We start from the raw sequence: 18,875 nt of genomic DNA on the forward strand, positions 1-18,875 counted from the left end.
TCCATATTTTCTCCTGTGAGTATTTTGTTCTCCTTGTAAGAAGGACCAAAGCATCCATACTTTGATCTTCCTTCTTATTGAGCTTCATGGTGTCTGTGAATTGTATCTTCGTTATTTGGACCTTTTGGGCTAATATCCAGTTATCAGTGAGTGCACACAATGTGTTTTCTTTTGTGATTGGGTTACCTCACTCAGGATGATATTTTCTAATTCTATCCATTTACATGAGAATTTCATGAATTCATCATTTTTAATAGCAGAATAGTACTACACTGTGTAAATGTCCCATATTTTCTGAATCCATTCCTCTGTTTAAGGACATCTAGGTTCCTTCCAGCTCCTAGTTATTATAAATAAGGCTTTTATGAACATAGTGGAGCATGAACCCTTATTACATATTGGAGCATGTTCTTGGCATATGCCCAGGAGTGGTATTGCTAGGTCCTCAGGTATTACTATGTCAAGTTTTCTGAGGAACTGTCAGACTGATTTCTACAGTTATGGTACTAGCTTGTAATCCCACTGTCATTGGAGGAGTTTTCCTCTTTCTCCACATCCTCATCAGCATCTACTATCGCTTGAGTATTTAATCTTAGCAGTTCTGACTGGTGTGAGGTGGAATCTCAGGATTGTTTCTATTTGCAATTCCCTGATGAAGAAGTATTTTGAACAATTCTTTAATTTCATCTTGCCCAATTCATATTCCTCATTTGACAATTCTATGTTTAGTTCTTTATCACGTTTTTAATAGGGTTATTTGCTTCTCTGGAGTCTAACTTCTTGAGTTCTTTGTACATATTGGATATTAGACCCTATAAGTTGAAGGTTGGGTAAAAATCTTATCCCAATCTGTTGATTGCCATTTTGTGTTTTTGACAGTGTCCTTTGCCTTACAGAAACTTTGAAATTTCATGAGGTCCTATTTGTCCATTCTTTAGCTTAGAGCCTAAGCTATTGGTATTCTGTTCAGGAAATTTGAGACTGGGACCACTTTGATGACACTAGATAATAACATGTAACCTCAGAATCTACCTAAGTTAGCCCACACAAACTTTGAGTTGATAAATGAGTTCTATAAAAAGTAACTTAGTATTTCTTTTGTCCATCATATAGGAATTACACTAATGTAGCTTTGTGTCAGGAGCCATTTTCCCTACTTCTGTGAAAGCCTGTCTGTTAGGCAGAGTCAAGGAAGAAGGGGTGAGTGTAATATTAACCTTAGAAAAAGCAACTGGGAGGCTCCTGGATGGCAACAGATATCCAATGTATAGCAACCATTGTCTCTGCCAGATTGCTACCTTTTTGCACGATACTATAAAGTATATTATGAGGTTTTGTATGTTCTAGTTCCAGGGACTGGCACAATTAGAAAGTGTGGCCCTGTTGGAGTAGTGTGTCAACCTGGGTTTGGACAATAAGACATAAGTTTTGTACTATGTACTGGGGTATAGCTTTAATATGCCTGACTATGCTTTTGTTTGGAAGAATGTGGATTTTGGAACTTTGGGTGTACAAAGAATCAAAGAATCGGGATGCTTTAAGTGGGGCTTAATGGGCTATCCAAGAAGGAATATGGATGACTTTGTTGAGGTTGGTGGAGAAGAATTTCAGTATGTGGTCTAGAGACTATGTTTGTGGTATTTTGGTAAAGATGTGGCTAATTTGTGTCCTTGTTTGAAGAGTCTCCCTGAATCTAAGGTGAAGAGACTCATTGATTGTACCCATCATAGACTTTCTTCTGTGCTTAAGTGTCATGAAGAGCATTTTTAAAAAGCCTAGGAAGCTGAGAAAGGTAAAATATAAAATATAGGGTTTGAACACTAATGGGGCACCACAAAGTGAAATGGTGCTGAATCCTGTGATCAAGGATATTCAATTGAATTAAGGGAGTAGTGATTTGGGGAAAGATCCCACCCAGCTAAGTTAAGGTCTAGGCATGGTATTATGTGTCTTTAATCTTAGGTGGCAAAAGTAAACAGATCTCTGAGTTCAAGGCCCACCTAGAGCACATTCTAGATGAAGAACAACTTAAATCCAGGCTTGGTAGATGAGACCTTTAATCCCAGTGCTTAGGAAACAGGCATGCAGATTTTTTAATTCAAACTTTATCTTCAGAGCAAGTTCCAGGACAGCCAATTTTAGATAGTGAAGATGTTGGAAAACACAAAGCTGGTGATAATATAATAGAACAAGGGGACCATGTTCCAGCCCCAGCAACCAGCAGAACTTAGCAGCTTCAGACCTGTCGCTCTGGCTTTAGAGTCCAGAATAAAAGGCATTACTGAGACAATTGATGCTGATTATCTGGAGCTAAGAAATTAGTGGTGATTAAGAAGAGACCAGCATCACTGAGATGAAAAATTCTGGAAAGTGTTTTCTGAGAGCACACACACACAAATATGTGTTTCAGAAATAGCCAAAGTAGTACCTACTGCCACACATGTACTTTGTAATGTGTAAGAGTCATCCAGTTGTTGTTGGGTTTGAAGACATGAAGGCTTCACGAAGAACAGCTGAGACTTGGCATTGTGAGAGGATATTGAAGAACATTTGTGAAAGAAGAGCCTCAATTTCAGTTGATGACCCAGGTCTTAAAGGCTCATGCTAAGGAGTTGATGAATGGCACCAAGAAGAGAGCCTGTGACAGGTTATTCATGTGGTCTACTTGCAGCAGAAGACCCCACTGTATGAGAGATATCATTGCAACAAAATGATCACCAAGAATAGCAGTAGCAGTGGAGAAGATATACCTGAGCAAAGAGTGCTACAGAGGGCAGAGCTGGAGAAATGACACCAGTCTTTACTAGGAGCACAGAAGTTCATGTGTGCATCCCAAATATTGAAAGTTGAGTTTTAACACTGAAGTGGCCTAGGAGACTCCAAGATGCTTGAGATGACAGAGCCATTGGTTATCTGCTGAGGAAAGCTGGTAACAAAGTGGAACCAGCCTAGGAGAAAGAAATTTGTTGCCCTCAACAAAGATGAAAAAGGAGTTGGAGATATGAAGACTGCTTTGACATCAGCCATGAAAATACAGAGTTTGGAGTTTAGCAAGCTGGATTCCTGTCTTACTTTGGGAATTACAGTTATGTGACCAGATTAACCTCAGAGGAGACATTGAAATTAGGACTTTTCTTCTTCTTCTTCTTCTTCTTCTTCTTCTTCTTATTATTATTATTATTATTATTATTATTATTATTATTATTATTATTATTATTTGATATTTTCTTTACATTTACATGATATTTATATACATTACAAATGCTATCCTGAAAGTTCACTATACCCTCCCTTCGCCCTGCTCCCCTACCCACCTACTCCTGCTTCTTGGCCCTGGTATTCCTCTGTACTGGGGCATATAAAGTTTGCAATATCAAGCAGCCTCTCTTCCAAGTGATGGCCGACTAGGCCATCTTCTGTTACATATGCAGCTAGAGATATGAGCTCTGGGGCTACTGATTAGTTCATATTGTTGTTCCACCTATAGGGTTGTAGACCCCTTCAGCTCCTTGGGTGCTTTCTCTAGCTTCTCCATTGGGGGCCCTCTATTCCATCTTATAAATGACTGTGAGCATCCACTTCTGTATTTGCCAGGCACTGGAATAGCCTCATATGAGACAGCTATAACAGTATCCCTCAGCAAAACCTTTCTGGCATATGCAATAGTGTCTGGGTTTGGTGGCTGATTATGGGATGGATCCCCGGGTGGTGTAGTCTCTGGATAGTCCATCTTTTCATCTAAGCTCCAACCTTTGCCTCTGTAACTCCTTTCATGGACACTTTGTTCAGTCTTCTAAGGAGGAATGAAGTACCCACCCATTGGTCTTCCCTCTTCTTGATTTTCTTCTGTTTTGCAAATTGTATCTTGGGTGTTCTATGTTGTTGAAATGACTATAGACTATAGGGACTAAATAGATTCTTGGCCCCATTGTGCCCCCTTCTGGTCATGAATGCACCTTCAGATAGATTTCCCATCATGAAGTTGTACAGTCCGAATTGAATAGCAACATATCCCTGCAAAGAGATTGCTTACAGGGTTCAGCCACAGGGAGAAATGGCTCTTCTTTATCTGTTGAAGATGACTGGTGTCTCAGCATCTGAACTTAAGTTGTTTCTTTATTATCATCAATGATGTCCTCAGTGTCATCCACTTTCCTAATGACAAATGGATACAGCTCTAACAGTTCCCATTTTTAATAAGGTATAAACAAGAGCGATCAGGGTCTTTGTTGCCTTCATCAAACAGTACTTGGGCCAGAGCAGCTGATGGCAGCAAGAAAACAATGCGTCTTGAGCACAGATGTGTCCCTCCCATGAATCCATCTACAAATTCCTAGAATACTGACATACAACAAAATGAAGAAGAATCACTGCAGTACTCACAGAAAAGTTAACAGTCCAAGAGAAATTCACATTAATGAGGAAGTAGAAATCAAGCAAATACATTCTGCAACTCAATCTGTTTACCAACCTGCATGTGCCTGCATTTAACGGGAAACGGGGAGAGAAGAAATACCTGTGATAAGGATCCTAATGGGAGGAGAATATGTGTACTTAGAAAGCTTTCTCTCTACCTGAATACCTTTCCAATCCAGGCTCCTTCCATTCCTGGGAAGGGCATATGTTAGTAAAGCATTTTTGGAGTTGGATTGTTTACTTAAGTTTTAGAAATCAATAGGAACAAATTTGTGATATAAAGCACAGAAGCCCTCAAGGGAGATCTCACCTCTGATCCCCCAAAACAGTAGTTAACTGAAGACCAGAGTCTTCAGAATAAAACACTTCTAATGCATGCAGTTGTATAAGGAGAGCAAGACTGAGGTTGACCCACAGTCTAATATAAAGGGTCATGGACTCTCTTCACTCACCCCGGGATCATTACCTTGTGTTTTTGCATGTAGGTCACATAAGAGCTCAAAGCATTGGATGATTTTCTGTCATCTTCTTGCTCTGTGCCTCATGCCAGGGCTTGCCACCTATGTGAGTCTTGTCAGAACATATTTTCTTTCACATATGAGCACACACACACACACACACACACACACACACACACACACACACACACACTCAAACAATTGTGTGAATCGTGTACACTTCTTGCAGACTGTAAGAGTAAGTGTGATTTGCAGGATAGCAGCTGTGAACACTATTATTATGCACATGAGTGTGATATTTCATGGGCTTTAACTATATATCAGTATCCTGCCTCATGTTTCTGTGACTTCTGTTTATTCAATAGCCATTACCTTCATCATTTTACTGCCCTTTATTTGTGACAATTTTAAAACCAGAGAAATATTGTTTTCCTTTCTTTTCTTTCTTTTTTTGTTTTGCTTTGTTTTGTTTTTGTTTGTTTGTTTGGTTTTGGTTTTTGTTTTAGTTTTGGTTTTGGTTCTATCAGATATTGAGCATCCTGTAGGGCAGCACAGTGGGCAGAAGATGCTGAAAGTTATAAACTGGGACTAGGAACTTCATCATTGCTTCAGAGATGTTAAAATACAATGTATTATCCCTAGTTTCTGTGTCTAATAATCTTCTAGAGCATAGACATAGTATGAATTGCCTAAATTTGGACAACTTTCATAGTCAATTTTTGGTTTAAATATAATTGAGTATATGGAAATAAGTATGAGTGAACTACTGATTTCATCAAAGAAAGCTGCACCAAAACACTCATTTTTATAGGTAAAATATCTTTATATTTAAAATGTCTTGAAAGACAATGATATCAAAATATATATATAAACCATGAAATATGATTTTGCCACAAAGTGGTAGCAAGATTTAAGAAAAGAAACCAAACCCAGAATGCTGAGTAGCAGCAAAGACTCTGAAACCCTTGAACAGAATGGGCAGTATAGCCTGCACTAAAGATTGGGATTCTTTTCGTTTTCCTGGGGTTATCAACATTACAGGGACTTTTCATCTATGATTGAATTCTATGTCTTTAAATAGGAGATATTTGAGATAGATATTTGAGAATATCTGAAATTCTCTCCGTGATGTTCAATGAGCTCTGAGATGTACTCATCAAAGACAGGTAGAAGGACAAATTCACAAGGGAGAAAAGATCATAGAATGATAGTGGAACCTAGCTAAGCTGTCAGTTTTGAAACAAGCACCAGAGGGCCAGAGGTACAAGTATTGCTGGTCCTCAATATGGGAAATGCAGAAATAGACTCTACTGAGCGAGAGCATCATATCTAAACAGATAATAGAATGCTGCACTTCAGATGCTTTTGTCCATGGAGGACATAAAAGTATGATGTTGATTTATAACTGTGATAATGGATGAAGATATTCTTGCTAAATTTCTCACTTGTTCATGGAATAGTTCTGGTTCTGATTTAAAAGTCTGAGAATCAGTATTGACTGTGTAGTACAAGAATTAATTTTAATGTATAATATAAATTTTGTTTAAATATGTAATATAAATGTAGATGTTAAGCACCTTGTCAATGATGTCTTAACAACTGTAAAATAGTGTGGAAATTTGAAACAGCTCACTTACTCAAAAATTTCACTGAATGACTTTAGAGGCTTCAAAATTCCAGGACTCAGATATACTCAAGGTGAGAGTTTATTTAATGCATTTTCTTTCTTTCTTTTATTTTTTCTTTTTTAAAATATTTTTATTACGTATTTTCCTCAATTACATTTCCAATGCTATCCCAAAAGTCCCCCATACCCTCCAACCCACTTCCCTACCCACCCATTCCCATTTTTTTTTGGCCCTGGTGTTCCCTGGTACTGGGGCATATAAAGTTTGTGTGTCCAATGGGCTTCTCTTTCCAGTGACAGCCGACTAGGCCATCTTTTGATACATATGCAGCTAGAGTCAAGAGCTCTGGGGTACTGTTTAGTTCATAATGTTGTTTCACCTATAGGGTTGCAGATCCCTAGGGTACTTTCTCTAGCTCCTACATTGGGAGCCCTGTGATCCATTAAATAGCTGACTGTGAGCATCCACTTCTGTGTTTGCTAGGCCCCTGCATAGTCTCACATGAGACAGCTATATCTGGGTCCTTCCAGTAAAATCTTGCTAGTGTATGCAATGGTGTCAGCGTTTGGAAGCTGATTATGGGGTGGATCCCTGGATATGGCAGTCTCTACATGGTCCATCCTTTCATCTCAGCTCCAAACTTTGTCTCTGTAACTCCTTCCATGGGTGTTTTGTTCCCAATTCTAAGAAGGGGCACAGTATCCACACTTTGGTCTTCATTCTTCTTGAGTTTCATGCGTTTAGCAAATTATATCTTATATCTTGGGTATCCTAAGTTTTGGGCTAATAACCACTTATTAGTGAGTACATATTGTAAGAGTTCCTTTGTGATTGGGTTACCTCACTCAGAATGATGCCCTCCAGGTCCATCCATTTGCCTATGAATTTTATAAATTCATTCTTTTATAATAGCAGAGTAGTACTCCATTGTGTAAATGTATCACATTTTCTGTATCCATTCCCTGTTGAGGGGCATCTGGGTTCTTTCCAGCTTCTGGCTATTATAAATAAGGCTGCTATGAACATAGTGGAGCATGTGTCCTTCTTACCAGTTGGGACATCTTCTGGAATTATGCCCAGGGGTGGTATTGCTGGATCCTCTAGTAGTACTATGTCCAATTTTCTAAGGAACGACCAGACTGATTTCGAGAGTGCTTGTACAAGCTTGCAATCCCAACAACAATGGAGGAGTGTTCCTCTTTCTCCACATCCTCGGCAGCATCTGCTGTCACCTGAATTTTTGATCTTAGCCATTCTGACTGGTGTGAGGTGGAATCTCAGGGTTGTTTTGATTTGCATTTCCCTGATTATTAAGGATGTTGAACATTTTTTTCAGGTGCATCTCTGCCATTCGGTATTCCTCGGGTGAGTTTTCTTTGTTCAGTTCTGAGCCCCATTTTTAATGGGGTTATTTGATTTTCTGAAGTCCACCTTCTTGAGTTCTTCATATATATTGGATATTAGTCCCTTATCTGATTTAGGATAGGTAAAGATCCTTTCCCAATCTCTTGTTGGTCTTTTTGTCTTATTGACAGTGTCTTTTGCCTTTCAGAAGCTTTGCAGTTTCAGTTGTCAATTCTCGATCTATTCAGGAATTTTTCCCCTGTGCCCATATCTTCAAGGCTTTTCCCCACTTTCTCCTCTATAAGTTTCAGTGTCTCTGGTATTATGTGAAGTTCCTTGATCCACTTAGATTTGACCTTAGTACAAGGAGATAGGAATGGATTGATTTGCATTCTTCTACATGATAACAACCAGTTGTGTCAGGGTTGAAAATGCTGTCTTTCTTCCACTGGATGGTTTTAGCTCCCTTGTCGAAGATCAAGTGACCATAGGTGTGTGGGTTCATTTCTGGGTCTTCAATTCTATTCCATTGGTCTGCTTGTCTGTCACTATACCAGTACCACGCAGTTTTTATCACAATTGCTCTGTAATAAAGCTTTAGGTCAGGCATGGTGATTCCACCATAAGTTCTTTTATCTTTGTGAAGAGTTTTTAATATCCTAGGTTTTTTGTTATTCCAGATGAGTTTGCACATTGCTCTTTCTAATTCGTTGAAAAATTGTGTTGGAATTTTCATGGGGATTGCATTGAATCTGTAAATTGCTTTTGGCAAGATAGCCATTTTTACTATATTGATCCTGCCAGTCCATGATCATGGGAGATCTTTCCATCTTCTGAGATCTTCTTTAATTTTTTTCTTCAGAGACTTGAAGTTCTTATCATACAGATCTTTCACTTCCTTAGTTAGAGTAACGCCAAGGGATTTTGTATTATTTGTGACTATTGAGAAGGGTGTTGTTTCCCTAATTTCATTCTCAGCCTGTTTATTCTTTGTGTAGAGAAAGGCCATTGACTTGTTTGAGTTAATTTTATGTCCACCTACTTCACTGAAGCTGTTTATCAGGTTTAGGTGTTCTCTGGTGGAATTTTTAGGGTCACTTATATATACTATCATATCATCTGTAAAAAGTGATATTTTCACTTCATCTTTTCCAATTTGTATCCCCTTGATATCCTCTTGTTGTCGAATTGCTCTGGCTAGGACTTCAAGTAAAATGTTGAATAGATAGAGTGTACAGCCTTGACTAGTCCCTGATTTTAGTGGGATTGCTTCCAGCTTTTCACCATTTATTTGATGTTGGCTACTGCTTTGCTGTAGATTGCTTTTATCATGGTTAGGTATGGACCTTGAATTCCTGATCTTTCCAAGACTTTTATCATGAATGGGTGTTGGATCATGTCGAATGCTTTTTCCGAAACTAATGAGATGATCATTTGGTTTTTGTCCATGAGTATGTTTATATAATGGATTATGTTGAATGATTTCCATATATTAAACCATCCCTGCATCCCTCCAATAAAACCTACTTTTTCAGGATGGATGATTGCTTTAATGTTTTCTTGGATTCTGTTAGCGATAATTTTATTGAGGATTTTTGCATCTATATTCATAAGGGAAATTGGTCTGAAGTTCTCTACCTTTCTTGGATCTTTCTGTGGTTTAGGGATCAGAGTAATTGTGGCTTCATAGATTGAGTTGGGTAGAGATCCTTCTACTTCTATTTTGTGGAATAGTTTGTTCAGAACTGGAATTAGATCTTCTATGAAGGTCTGATAGAACTCTGCACTAAACCCATCTGGTCCTGGGCTTTTTTTTTTTGGCTGGGAGACTATCAATGACTGCCTCTATTTCCTTAGGGGATATAGGATTGTTCAGATCATCAATCTGATCCTGATTTAACTTTGGTACCTGTTATCTGTCTAGAAATCTGTCCATTTCCTCCAGGTTTTCCAGATTTGTTGAGTATGGCCTTTTGTAGAAGGATCTGATGGTGTTTTGGATTTCTTCAGGATCTGTTGTCATGTCTCCCTTCTCATTTCTGATTCTGCCTATCAGGATGCCATCCGCATGCCAGTGAGTCTAGCCAAGTGTTTATCTCTCTTGTTGATTTTCTCAAAGAATGAACTCCGTGTTTGGTCAATTCTTTGAATAGTTCTTGTTTCCACTTGGTTGATTTCACCCCTGAGTTTGATTATTTCCTGCCATCTACTCCTCTTGGGTGAATTTTCTTCCTTTTTTCTAGAGCTTTTAGATTTGTTGTCAAGATGCTAGTGTGTGTTCTCTCCAGTTTCTTTTTGGAGACACTCAGAGCTATGAGTTTCCCTCTTAGAAATGCATTCATTGTGTCCTATAGGTTTTGGTATGTTGTGGCTTCATTTTCATTAAACTCTAAAAAGTCTTTAATTTCTTTCTTCATTCCTTCCTTGACCAAGGTATAAGTGAGAAGAGTGTTGTTTAGTTTCCACATGAATGTTGACTTTCCATTACTTATGTTGTTATTGAAGATCAGCCTTAGTCCATGGTGGTCTGATAGGATGCATGGGACAATTTTAATATTTTTGTATCTGTTGAGGTCTGATTTGTGACCAATTATATGATCAATTTTATGAAGGTCCTGTGAGGTGCTGAGAAGAAGATATATCCTTTTGTTTTAGGATAAAATGTTCTGTAGATATCTGTTGAATCCATTTGTTTCATAACTTCTGTTAGTTTCACTGTGTTCCTCTTTAGTTTCTTTTTCCATGATCTATCCATTGATGCAAGTGCTGTGTTGAAGTCTCCCACTATTATTGTGTGAGGTGCAATGTATGCTTTGAGCTTTACTAAAGTGTCTTAAATGAATGTGGATGCCCTTGCATTTGGAGCATAGATATTCAGAATTGAGAGTTCCTCTTGGAGGATTTTAGCTTTGATGAGTATGAAGTGTCCCTCCTTGTCTTTCTTGATAACTTTGGGTTGGAAGTCGATTTTATCCGATATTAGAATGGCTACTCCAGCTTGTTTCTTCAGACCATTTGATTGGAAAATTGTTTTCCAGCCTTTCACTCTGAGGCAGTGTCTGTCTTTTTCCCTGAGATGGGTTTCCTGTAAGCAGCAGAATTTTGGGTCCTGTTTGTGTATCCAGTCTGTTAGTCTATGTCTTTTTATTGGGGAATTGAGTCCATTGATATTAAGAGATATTAAGTAATTGTTGCTTCCTTTTATTTTTGTTGTTAGAATTGGCATTCTGTTCTTGTGGCTGTCTTCTTTTTGGTTTGTTGAGGGATTACTTTCTTGCTTGTTCTAGGGCATTATTTCTGTCCTTGTATTGCTTCTTTTCTGTTATTATCCTTTGAAGTGCTGGATTCGTGGAAAGATATTGTGTGAATTTGGATTTGTCGTGAAATACTTTGGTTTCTCCATCTATGGTAATTGAGAGTTTGGCCGGGTATAGTAGCCTGGGCTGGCATTTGTTTTCTCTTAGTGTCTGTATAACATCTGTCCAGGATCTTCTCTGGCTTTCATAGTCTCTGGTGAAAAGTCTGGTGTAATTCTGATAGGCCTTCCTTTATATGTTACTTGACCTTTCTCCCTTACTGCTTTTAATATTCTATATTTATTTAGTGCATTTGTTGTTTTGATTATTATGTTTCAGGTGGAATTTCTGTTCTGGTCCAGTCTATTTGGAGTTCTGTAGGCTTCTTGTATGTTCATGGGCATCTCTTTTTTTAGGTTTGGGAAGTTTTCTTCTAGAATTTTGTTGAAGATATTTGCTGGCCCTTTAAGTTGAAAATCTTCATTCTCATCAACTCCTATTATCCGTAGGTTTGGTCTTCTCATTGTGTCCTGTATTTCCTGGATGTTTTGAGTTAGGATCCTTTTGTGTTTTGTACTTTCTTTGATTGTTGTGCCGATGTTCTCTATGGAATCTTCTGCCCCTGAGATTCTCTCTTTCATCTTTTGTATTCTGTTGCTTATGCTCGCGTCTATGGTTCCAGATTTCTTTCCTAGGGTTTCTATCTCCAGTGTTGCCTCACTTTGGGTTTTCTTTATTGTGTCTACTTCCCTTTTTAGGTCTAGTATGGTTTTGTTCATTTCCATCACCTGTTTGGATGTGTTTTCCTGTTTTTCTTTAAGGACTTCTACCTGTTTGGTTGTGTTTTTCTGTTTTTCTTTAAGGACTTGTAACTCTTTAGCAGTGTTCTCCTGTATTTCTTTAAGGGAGTTATTAAATTCCTTCTTGATGTCCTCTACCATCATCATGAGATATGCTTTTAAATCCTGGTCTAGCTTTTCGGTTGTGTTGTGGTTCCCAGGACTAGTTTGGGTGGGAGTGCCACGTTCTGATGATGGTGAGTGGTCTTGATTTCTGTTAGTAGGATTCTTATGTTTGCCTTTCGCCATCTGGTAATCTCTGGAGCTAGTTTTTATAGTTGTCTCTGGTTAGAGCTTGTTCCTCAGGTGATTCTGTTAGCCTCTATCAGCAGATCTGGGAGACTAGATCTCTCCTCTGAGTTTCAGTGTCAGAGCACTCTCTGCAGGCAAGCTCTCCTCTTACAGGAAAGGTTCACAGATATCTGGCCTTAGGACCTCCCTCCTGGCCGAAGACAAAGGCCCAAAACAGGACCTGTCCCGAAGCTGATTTGCTTTGGCCTGTCTCAGAAGCTGTTAGCTTCTTATTCTACACTCTCAACTGTGCAGAATACTCTCAGAGGAGTCCTGGAACCAAGATGTCTGCAGCCGATGCTCAGGCCAAGCACTCCCCGCCCAGGCGGACCCCTATCCTCTGGCCAGGAAAGTGTCCAACTGTCTGGGGCCCAAAAAGGGGGCTGCCTTAGAAGCTCTGTGCCTCCTGCCTGTCCCAGAAGCTTTTAGCTTCTGAATTCTGTACTCTCACCTGTGCAGAATACACTTGGTGGGGCCCTGGAAACAAGATGGCTGCTGCAGATGCTCAGGCAAAGCGCTCCCGAGCCGAGCAGAACCCTTTCCTCTGGCCGGGAAAGTGGCCAGTTCATTTAATACATTTTCACTCAGTGCTTTAGGAATGACAGGTTCTCCCTGTTTATCACAGTGACTCACAGTGTGTGAGGGGAAAGGCTTACAGTGGAAGGAATTGTTAGATAAAATGGAGCCACCATTTCATCCTTCAGAAATTCTCCATCACTTGGATTGAAAATGATGGTATGATTTTTATTTTGTGTGGAAAACATGTTATATGTTGATAGAGTGAGAAGTGTGATTGAACATGTGCACAGAGAATATTAACAACCAAACACACGTTTACATGATATACGACATCTGCTACTAGAGGCAAGATCTAATCTTATGAGATGTAAAAATAATTCAGTCATTAGTGCTTGATATGGGAAGGAGGGAAAGAAAGTGAATCCTTAAAATTAATTATCATTACTCTCAGGAATCCCCACTGGAACCTGAAATTCTACTACAACATTGGAGTTGGTTCTTAATCAGGATGAATGTGGTACATAAATCTAAGATATCACATAACATGGAGGGATTCTCATACCTTAAACACAAGGCAGGACAGTGGTGAAACTGATCCCAGGTGAGGACCTGAAGATTGTCAACAGACAAAGTTGGCTTTCAAATCCTGGATATTGGCTAAGTTTATATGTAAGTGGCAGTGGATGGTGTTCATGTGACGACACCAATTCTTCTTCCCATTCAGGATTCTAAATAACCACAAAGATAGGCTTCTTTTTCATTTTCATTGTTTTTTTATTTTCAGTAATTTGTTTCAATTTTTTATTACATATTTTCTTCATTTACATTTCAAAGGCTCTCCTGGAAATCCCCTGTACCCTCCCCCCACCATGCTCCCACACCCACCCACTCCCCTATACTGGGGCATATAAAGTTTGCAAGGTGCCTCTCTTCCCAATGATGGCCGACCATCTTCTGCTACATATGCAGCTAGAGACAAAAGCTCTAAGGCTACTTACTCATATTGTTAAAAGACATCCACATAAAACCAGTGACACAGAAATTTATAGAGGAGAAAGTTGGGAAAATCCTCGAAGATATAGGAACAGGAGAAAAAAATCCTGAACAGAACATCAATGGCTTCTGTTGTAAGATCAAGAATCGACAAATGGGATCTCATAAAATTGCAAAGCTTCAGTAAGGCAAAAGATACTGTCAAAAAGACAAAAAACCACCAACAAATTGGGCAAGGATTTTTACCTATCCTAAATCTAATAAGGGACTAGTATCCAATAGATAAGAAGAGCTCAAGAAGCTGTACTATAGAAATTCAAATAACCAGATTAAAAAATGAGGTACAGAGCTAAAAAATGAATTCTCAATTGAGGAATACTGAATCACTGAGAAGTACCTGAAAAAATGTTCAATAGCCTTAATCATCAGGGAAATGCAAATTAAAACAACCCTGAGATTCCACCTCACACCAGTCAGAATGGCTAAGATCAAAAATTCAGGTGACAGCAGATGCTGGAGAGGATGTGGAGAAAGAGGAACACTCCTCCATTGTTGGTGGGATTGCAAGCTTGTACAACCACTCTCGAAATCAGTCTGGCGGTTCCTTAGAAAATTGGACATAGTACTACTGGAGGATTCAGCAATACCACCCCTGGGCATAATTTCAGAAGATGTCCCAACTGGTAAGAAGGACACATGCTCCAATATGTTCATAGCAGCCTTATTTATAATAGCCAGAAGCTGGAAAGAACGCAGATGTCCCACAACAGAGGAATGGATACAGAAAATACGGTACATTTACACATTGGAGTAGCACTCAGCTATTTTAAAAAATGAATTTATGAAACTCCTGGGCAAATGGATGTATCTGAAGGATATCATCCTGAGTGAGATAACCCAATCACAAAGAAGTCTTTTGATATGCACTCACTGGTAAGTGGATATTAGCCCAGAATTTAGAATACCCAAGAAAAAAATTGCAAAACACAAGAAAATTAAGAAAAAGGAATACCAATGTGTGGAAACTTCGTTCTACTTAGAATAGGGAACAAAATACTTATGGAAGGAGTTACAGAGACAAAATTTGGAGCTAAGATGAAAGGATGGACCATCCAGAGACTACACAACCTGGGAATCCAACCCACAATCCTCCACCAAACCCAGACACTATTGCATATGACATCAAGATTTCACTGAAAGGACCCTGATTTAGCTCTCTTGTATGAGGTTATGCCAGTGTCTGGCAATTACAGAAGTGGGTGCTCACAGTCATCTGTAGGATGGAGCACAGGGTCCCCAATGGAGGAACTAGAGAAAGTACCCAAGGGGCTGAAGGGGTCTGCAACCCTATAGGTTGAACAACAATAAGAACTAACCAGGACCTCCAGAGCGCCTGTCTCTAGCTGCATGCAGAAGATGTCCTGGACTGCCATCACTGGGAAGGGAGGCCCTTTTGTCTTGCACACTTTATATGTCCCAGTACAGGGGAACGCCAGGGCCATGTGGGAGTGGGTGGGTAGGGGAACAGGGTCAGGGGGGGGCACAGGGACCTCTTCGATAGCATTTGAAATGCAAATAAAGAAAATATCTAATAAAAATTAAAAGATAAAAAAATAAAATAGATGAAAAGGTTAAAAAAAAGAAAAAAGGAAGGAAAAATAGAAAATATTCTGTGATCCTAGAGATTACTAGTGGAAAAAAACATTACTGAAAATACACACACAAGTAGAGAGGGAAGGGAGGCTAAAACCAAAATATTTTATTTATGTATTTTACTACACCTAAGAATTTCACAATTTACATATGCCTTAAAAACGTTCAATCCTGTCTTTTGAATATGCTTTAAAGATTTAAACAAAGACAGGAGACTTTTGAACATATGGGAAGATGACACAATGGGTATCAGAAATTTATCTTTATTAATATTTTACGATTCTTTTTTTGAATTATTGAAAATAGATGATTTAATGCAATATATTCTAATTATGATTTTCCATTCCCTAACACCTTCACGATCTTCTTTCATCTCTACTCTGTTTCTTAATAAACTTAGAAAACAGAATCTAAAAATAATACAAAAGAAAAGCAAACAAATGGGAATACACATACACACTCACTCACACACAGAAAGAGACATAGTGAGAGACAGAGACAGAGAAAAAAGAACAGAGAGACAGAGAGTCAGAGAAAATGAGAGTCTAAAACCAACATATTTTACTTGTATATCTCACTACACATTATAATTATGCATATGACAAGTAATTTATCCTTAAATCCTTTCAGGCCTGGCTTCTGATTATACATTGAACAATTTAAACAAATACATGTAACCTAAAGTATGGGCACTTGAGCATACAGGATAGTTACAAAATGAAGGTATTATCAGAATTATTTGATTGCATATTAAATTTTTAATGTTATCTAATTTCTATTTCTATTGAAAATACATTTCTTCCTGCAGTATACTCTGAGTACTGATTCCCATTCCTCAACACTGCCTCAATCTTCTCCCAGGTTGATTCTGTTTCTTTATTTAATTAGAAAATAAAAAGAACATAACTAGCAAGATTTGGCTGAAAGGACCCTGATATAGCTGTCTCTTGTGAGACTATGCCAGGGCATTTACAAAGCTGACAAAGATACTATAGGACTGTGAGGAGGAGAAAATAAGTGGACATTCAAAATTATGATTTCAGAACAAGTCTAAAGATTAATCTTTCTGTCATCTCAGTCGCAGTGCAGCTTCCTGCTCCTCCAGTGTTTCTGACACACTCAGGATATGGTTGTAACACTGTGTCTTGCACAGAAATAGACCGCAGAGTCCTCAGATGTCAGGCTGCTGAGCTGCATGTAGGCTGTGCTGGAGGATGTGTCTACAGTCAGTGTGGCCTTGCCCTTGAACTTCTCATTATAATAAGTACTACCACTTCCAGGAAAAATCTCTCCAATCCACTCAAGGCCCTGTCCAGGCCTCTGTCTTACCCACTGCATCCAGTGGCTGGTGAAGGTATAGCCAGGAGCCTTGCAGGATATCTTCACTGAAGCCCCAGGCCTCACCAGCTCAGGTCCAGACTGCTGCAGCTGAACCTGGCAGTGGACACCTGTGGCGAGAAATACACAGTGGATAACTTTGTCATCGCAGACCCTGTCTCCATTTCAGATTTTGAACAGGTGAGCCCCTTACCTGCAGTTACTGACAGGAGGAAAAGAAAGACCCAACTCCATTCCATGGTTTGAGTCCGTGTGTTCAGGGACTGTGGAGAGGACACTGATCATAGGTTGTTTTCAGAATGTGGACATCCCTGTATTTACTGCCATAGATTCAGTGAATTTGCCTATTCATGAGCAGTGTACTTCTTATGTAAAAATCTAGTCCATCTAGAGAAGAAATTGTGAGAAAGGACGGAAGATGCACCTGGGTCAGGCAGCAGGATGCTCAGGTCCAACTCCTAATCCTCTCTGAGGAAGAGCATCCCAAACACTTTCCCTGAGCCCTGGCCAGGTGTTGTGGATGTAACTTCAGGGATTAAGCTCTCAATAAATTTTTGGCCTGAGTCTGTTGCTCCACTTTGGGACAATGTTAACACAAGTAGTTAGAGATTGTGCTTTGTGATCATGATGGTGAGGAGGAGAAAGAGATGAGGATGCTGAGGAGGAGGAGGAGGAGGAGGAGGAGGAGGAGGATATTGATGGTAAATTTCAAAAATGGCTAACTTTAGAGGCTAGAAACTTCTTTCAGATATGTTCAAGTAATATTTGCCTTTCCCACAGGTTATATACTTCAAAATTCACTAAAATGACTAAAAGTACATGCGGTTAACAATATTTACACATCAATGATTATTAAAGCACTATCATGATTAAATAAATTATCATTATAAACTATAGATGTGTCAACAAAGGATTTTATCACTAAGTCATGGATTTCATATATATATATATATATATATATATACATATATATATATACACATATATATATGTATATATATATAGACCCATATATATGTATATACATGTGTGTGTGTGTGTGTGTGTGTTTTACCAGAAATTTACATTGCTTTTGGAAAAAATGAATGCAGTTAGATATAACTATATTAATTAAGACAATCTCAATATCAAAAACATTAAATGTGTCTCTTATTATTAACTCATATTTTCACATCATAGACTCTGCATCATCTCGTCTTCTGCATCGAGTAAGCCTATAACGAGGTCACTGACGGTCCTGTAGTTCTCACCAGTGGCCAGGATCTGCCGCTGAACTGTCTGTCTCACCAGGCTCCTACTGAAGCCCATTTCCAAGGCTGCTTTAACCACAGGCGTGCTCATCATGACGACATCTTCCGAACTTTCTCCAGGGCCAAAATGCACGATTGCTGCGTCTGCATTCTCATCTTCTAGGGAGTCTGACGTAGATAATAGCTGCTCAAGTAGATGAGGATAGCCAGCTTGAACTTGGCTGACAAATTCTTGGCCTTTGATTCTGAGCAAGTACTCACACCTTGGAAACCACTTGGCATGTTCCACCCAGGGGTCATCTCCAGATGTATGCAAATTGATGTTGCAATTGTCAAGTATAAAAAAAGGAAAAATAGGAGAAACAAGATGTTACAGGAGAAATATGCACAGTAAACAAAATACACCTGTATGAAAATTCTATACATTTGAAATATTGTTATTTCTATATTTCATAAGGAGTTTTGCTCTTTGAAATTTTCAATCATATCTGAAATATGCTATGATCAGCCAACACTCTCTGAACTCTGACCATGATCTAAAACCAATAGGTCCCTGTTTTCCCCTTGGAACATTCTAATACGTCTCTTTACTAACATCTTGCCCTCTTCTGTTTCATTGAATAATAACACAGTGAGGTTAACTAGTACTAGTTATATACACATAGATATATTCATCACTAGTAAAGAGAGAACATCCAGAAATCTTCCCCAAAACAAAGACATGATATTTTGCCCATGAGTCTTCAAATGCCAAGAGACCCCCAGCTTGCTGTGGTTCCTCAAGAGCACCTCACTTCCATGTTGTAATTTTGTAATTGTTACGTTATTCTTAGTGGTGATAGCAGGATAC

The 18,875-nt window shown here is 38.9% G+C and overlaps 1 pseudogene, 1 gene segment (V, D, J or C) and 1 further gene; all 3 read right to left on the reverse strand.

The window, feature by feature from the left end:
- Positions 1-18,875, reverse strand: part of Igh (immunoglobulin heavy chain complex) — a 2,751,187-nt gene that overhangs the window by 1,967,454 nt on the left and 764,858 nt on the right.
- Ighv1-56 (immunoglobulin heavy variable 1-56) lies at positions 16,581-16,874 on the reverse strand. The segment is given in 1 exon segment: positions 16,581-16,874. A coding segment is annotated over 1 exon segment (294 nt).
- Positions 17,963-18,333, reverse strand: Gm7019 (predicted pseudogene 7019; annotated as a pseudogene).

This window comes from Mus musculus, chromosome 12, assembly GCF_000001635.26.
Source record: "Mus musculus strain C57BL/6J chromosome 12, GRCm38.p6 C57BL/6J".
Classification (NCBI taxonomy): Eukaryota; Metazoa; Chordata; class Mammalia; order Rodentia; family Muridae; genus Mus; species Mus musculus.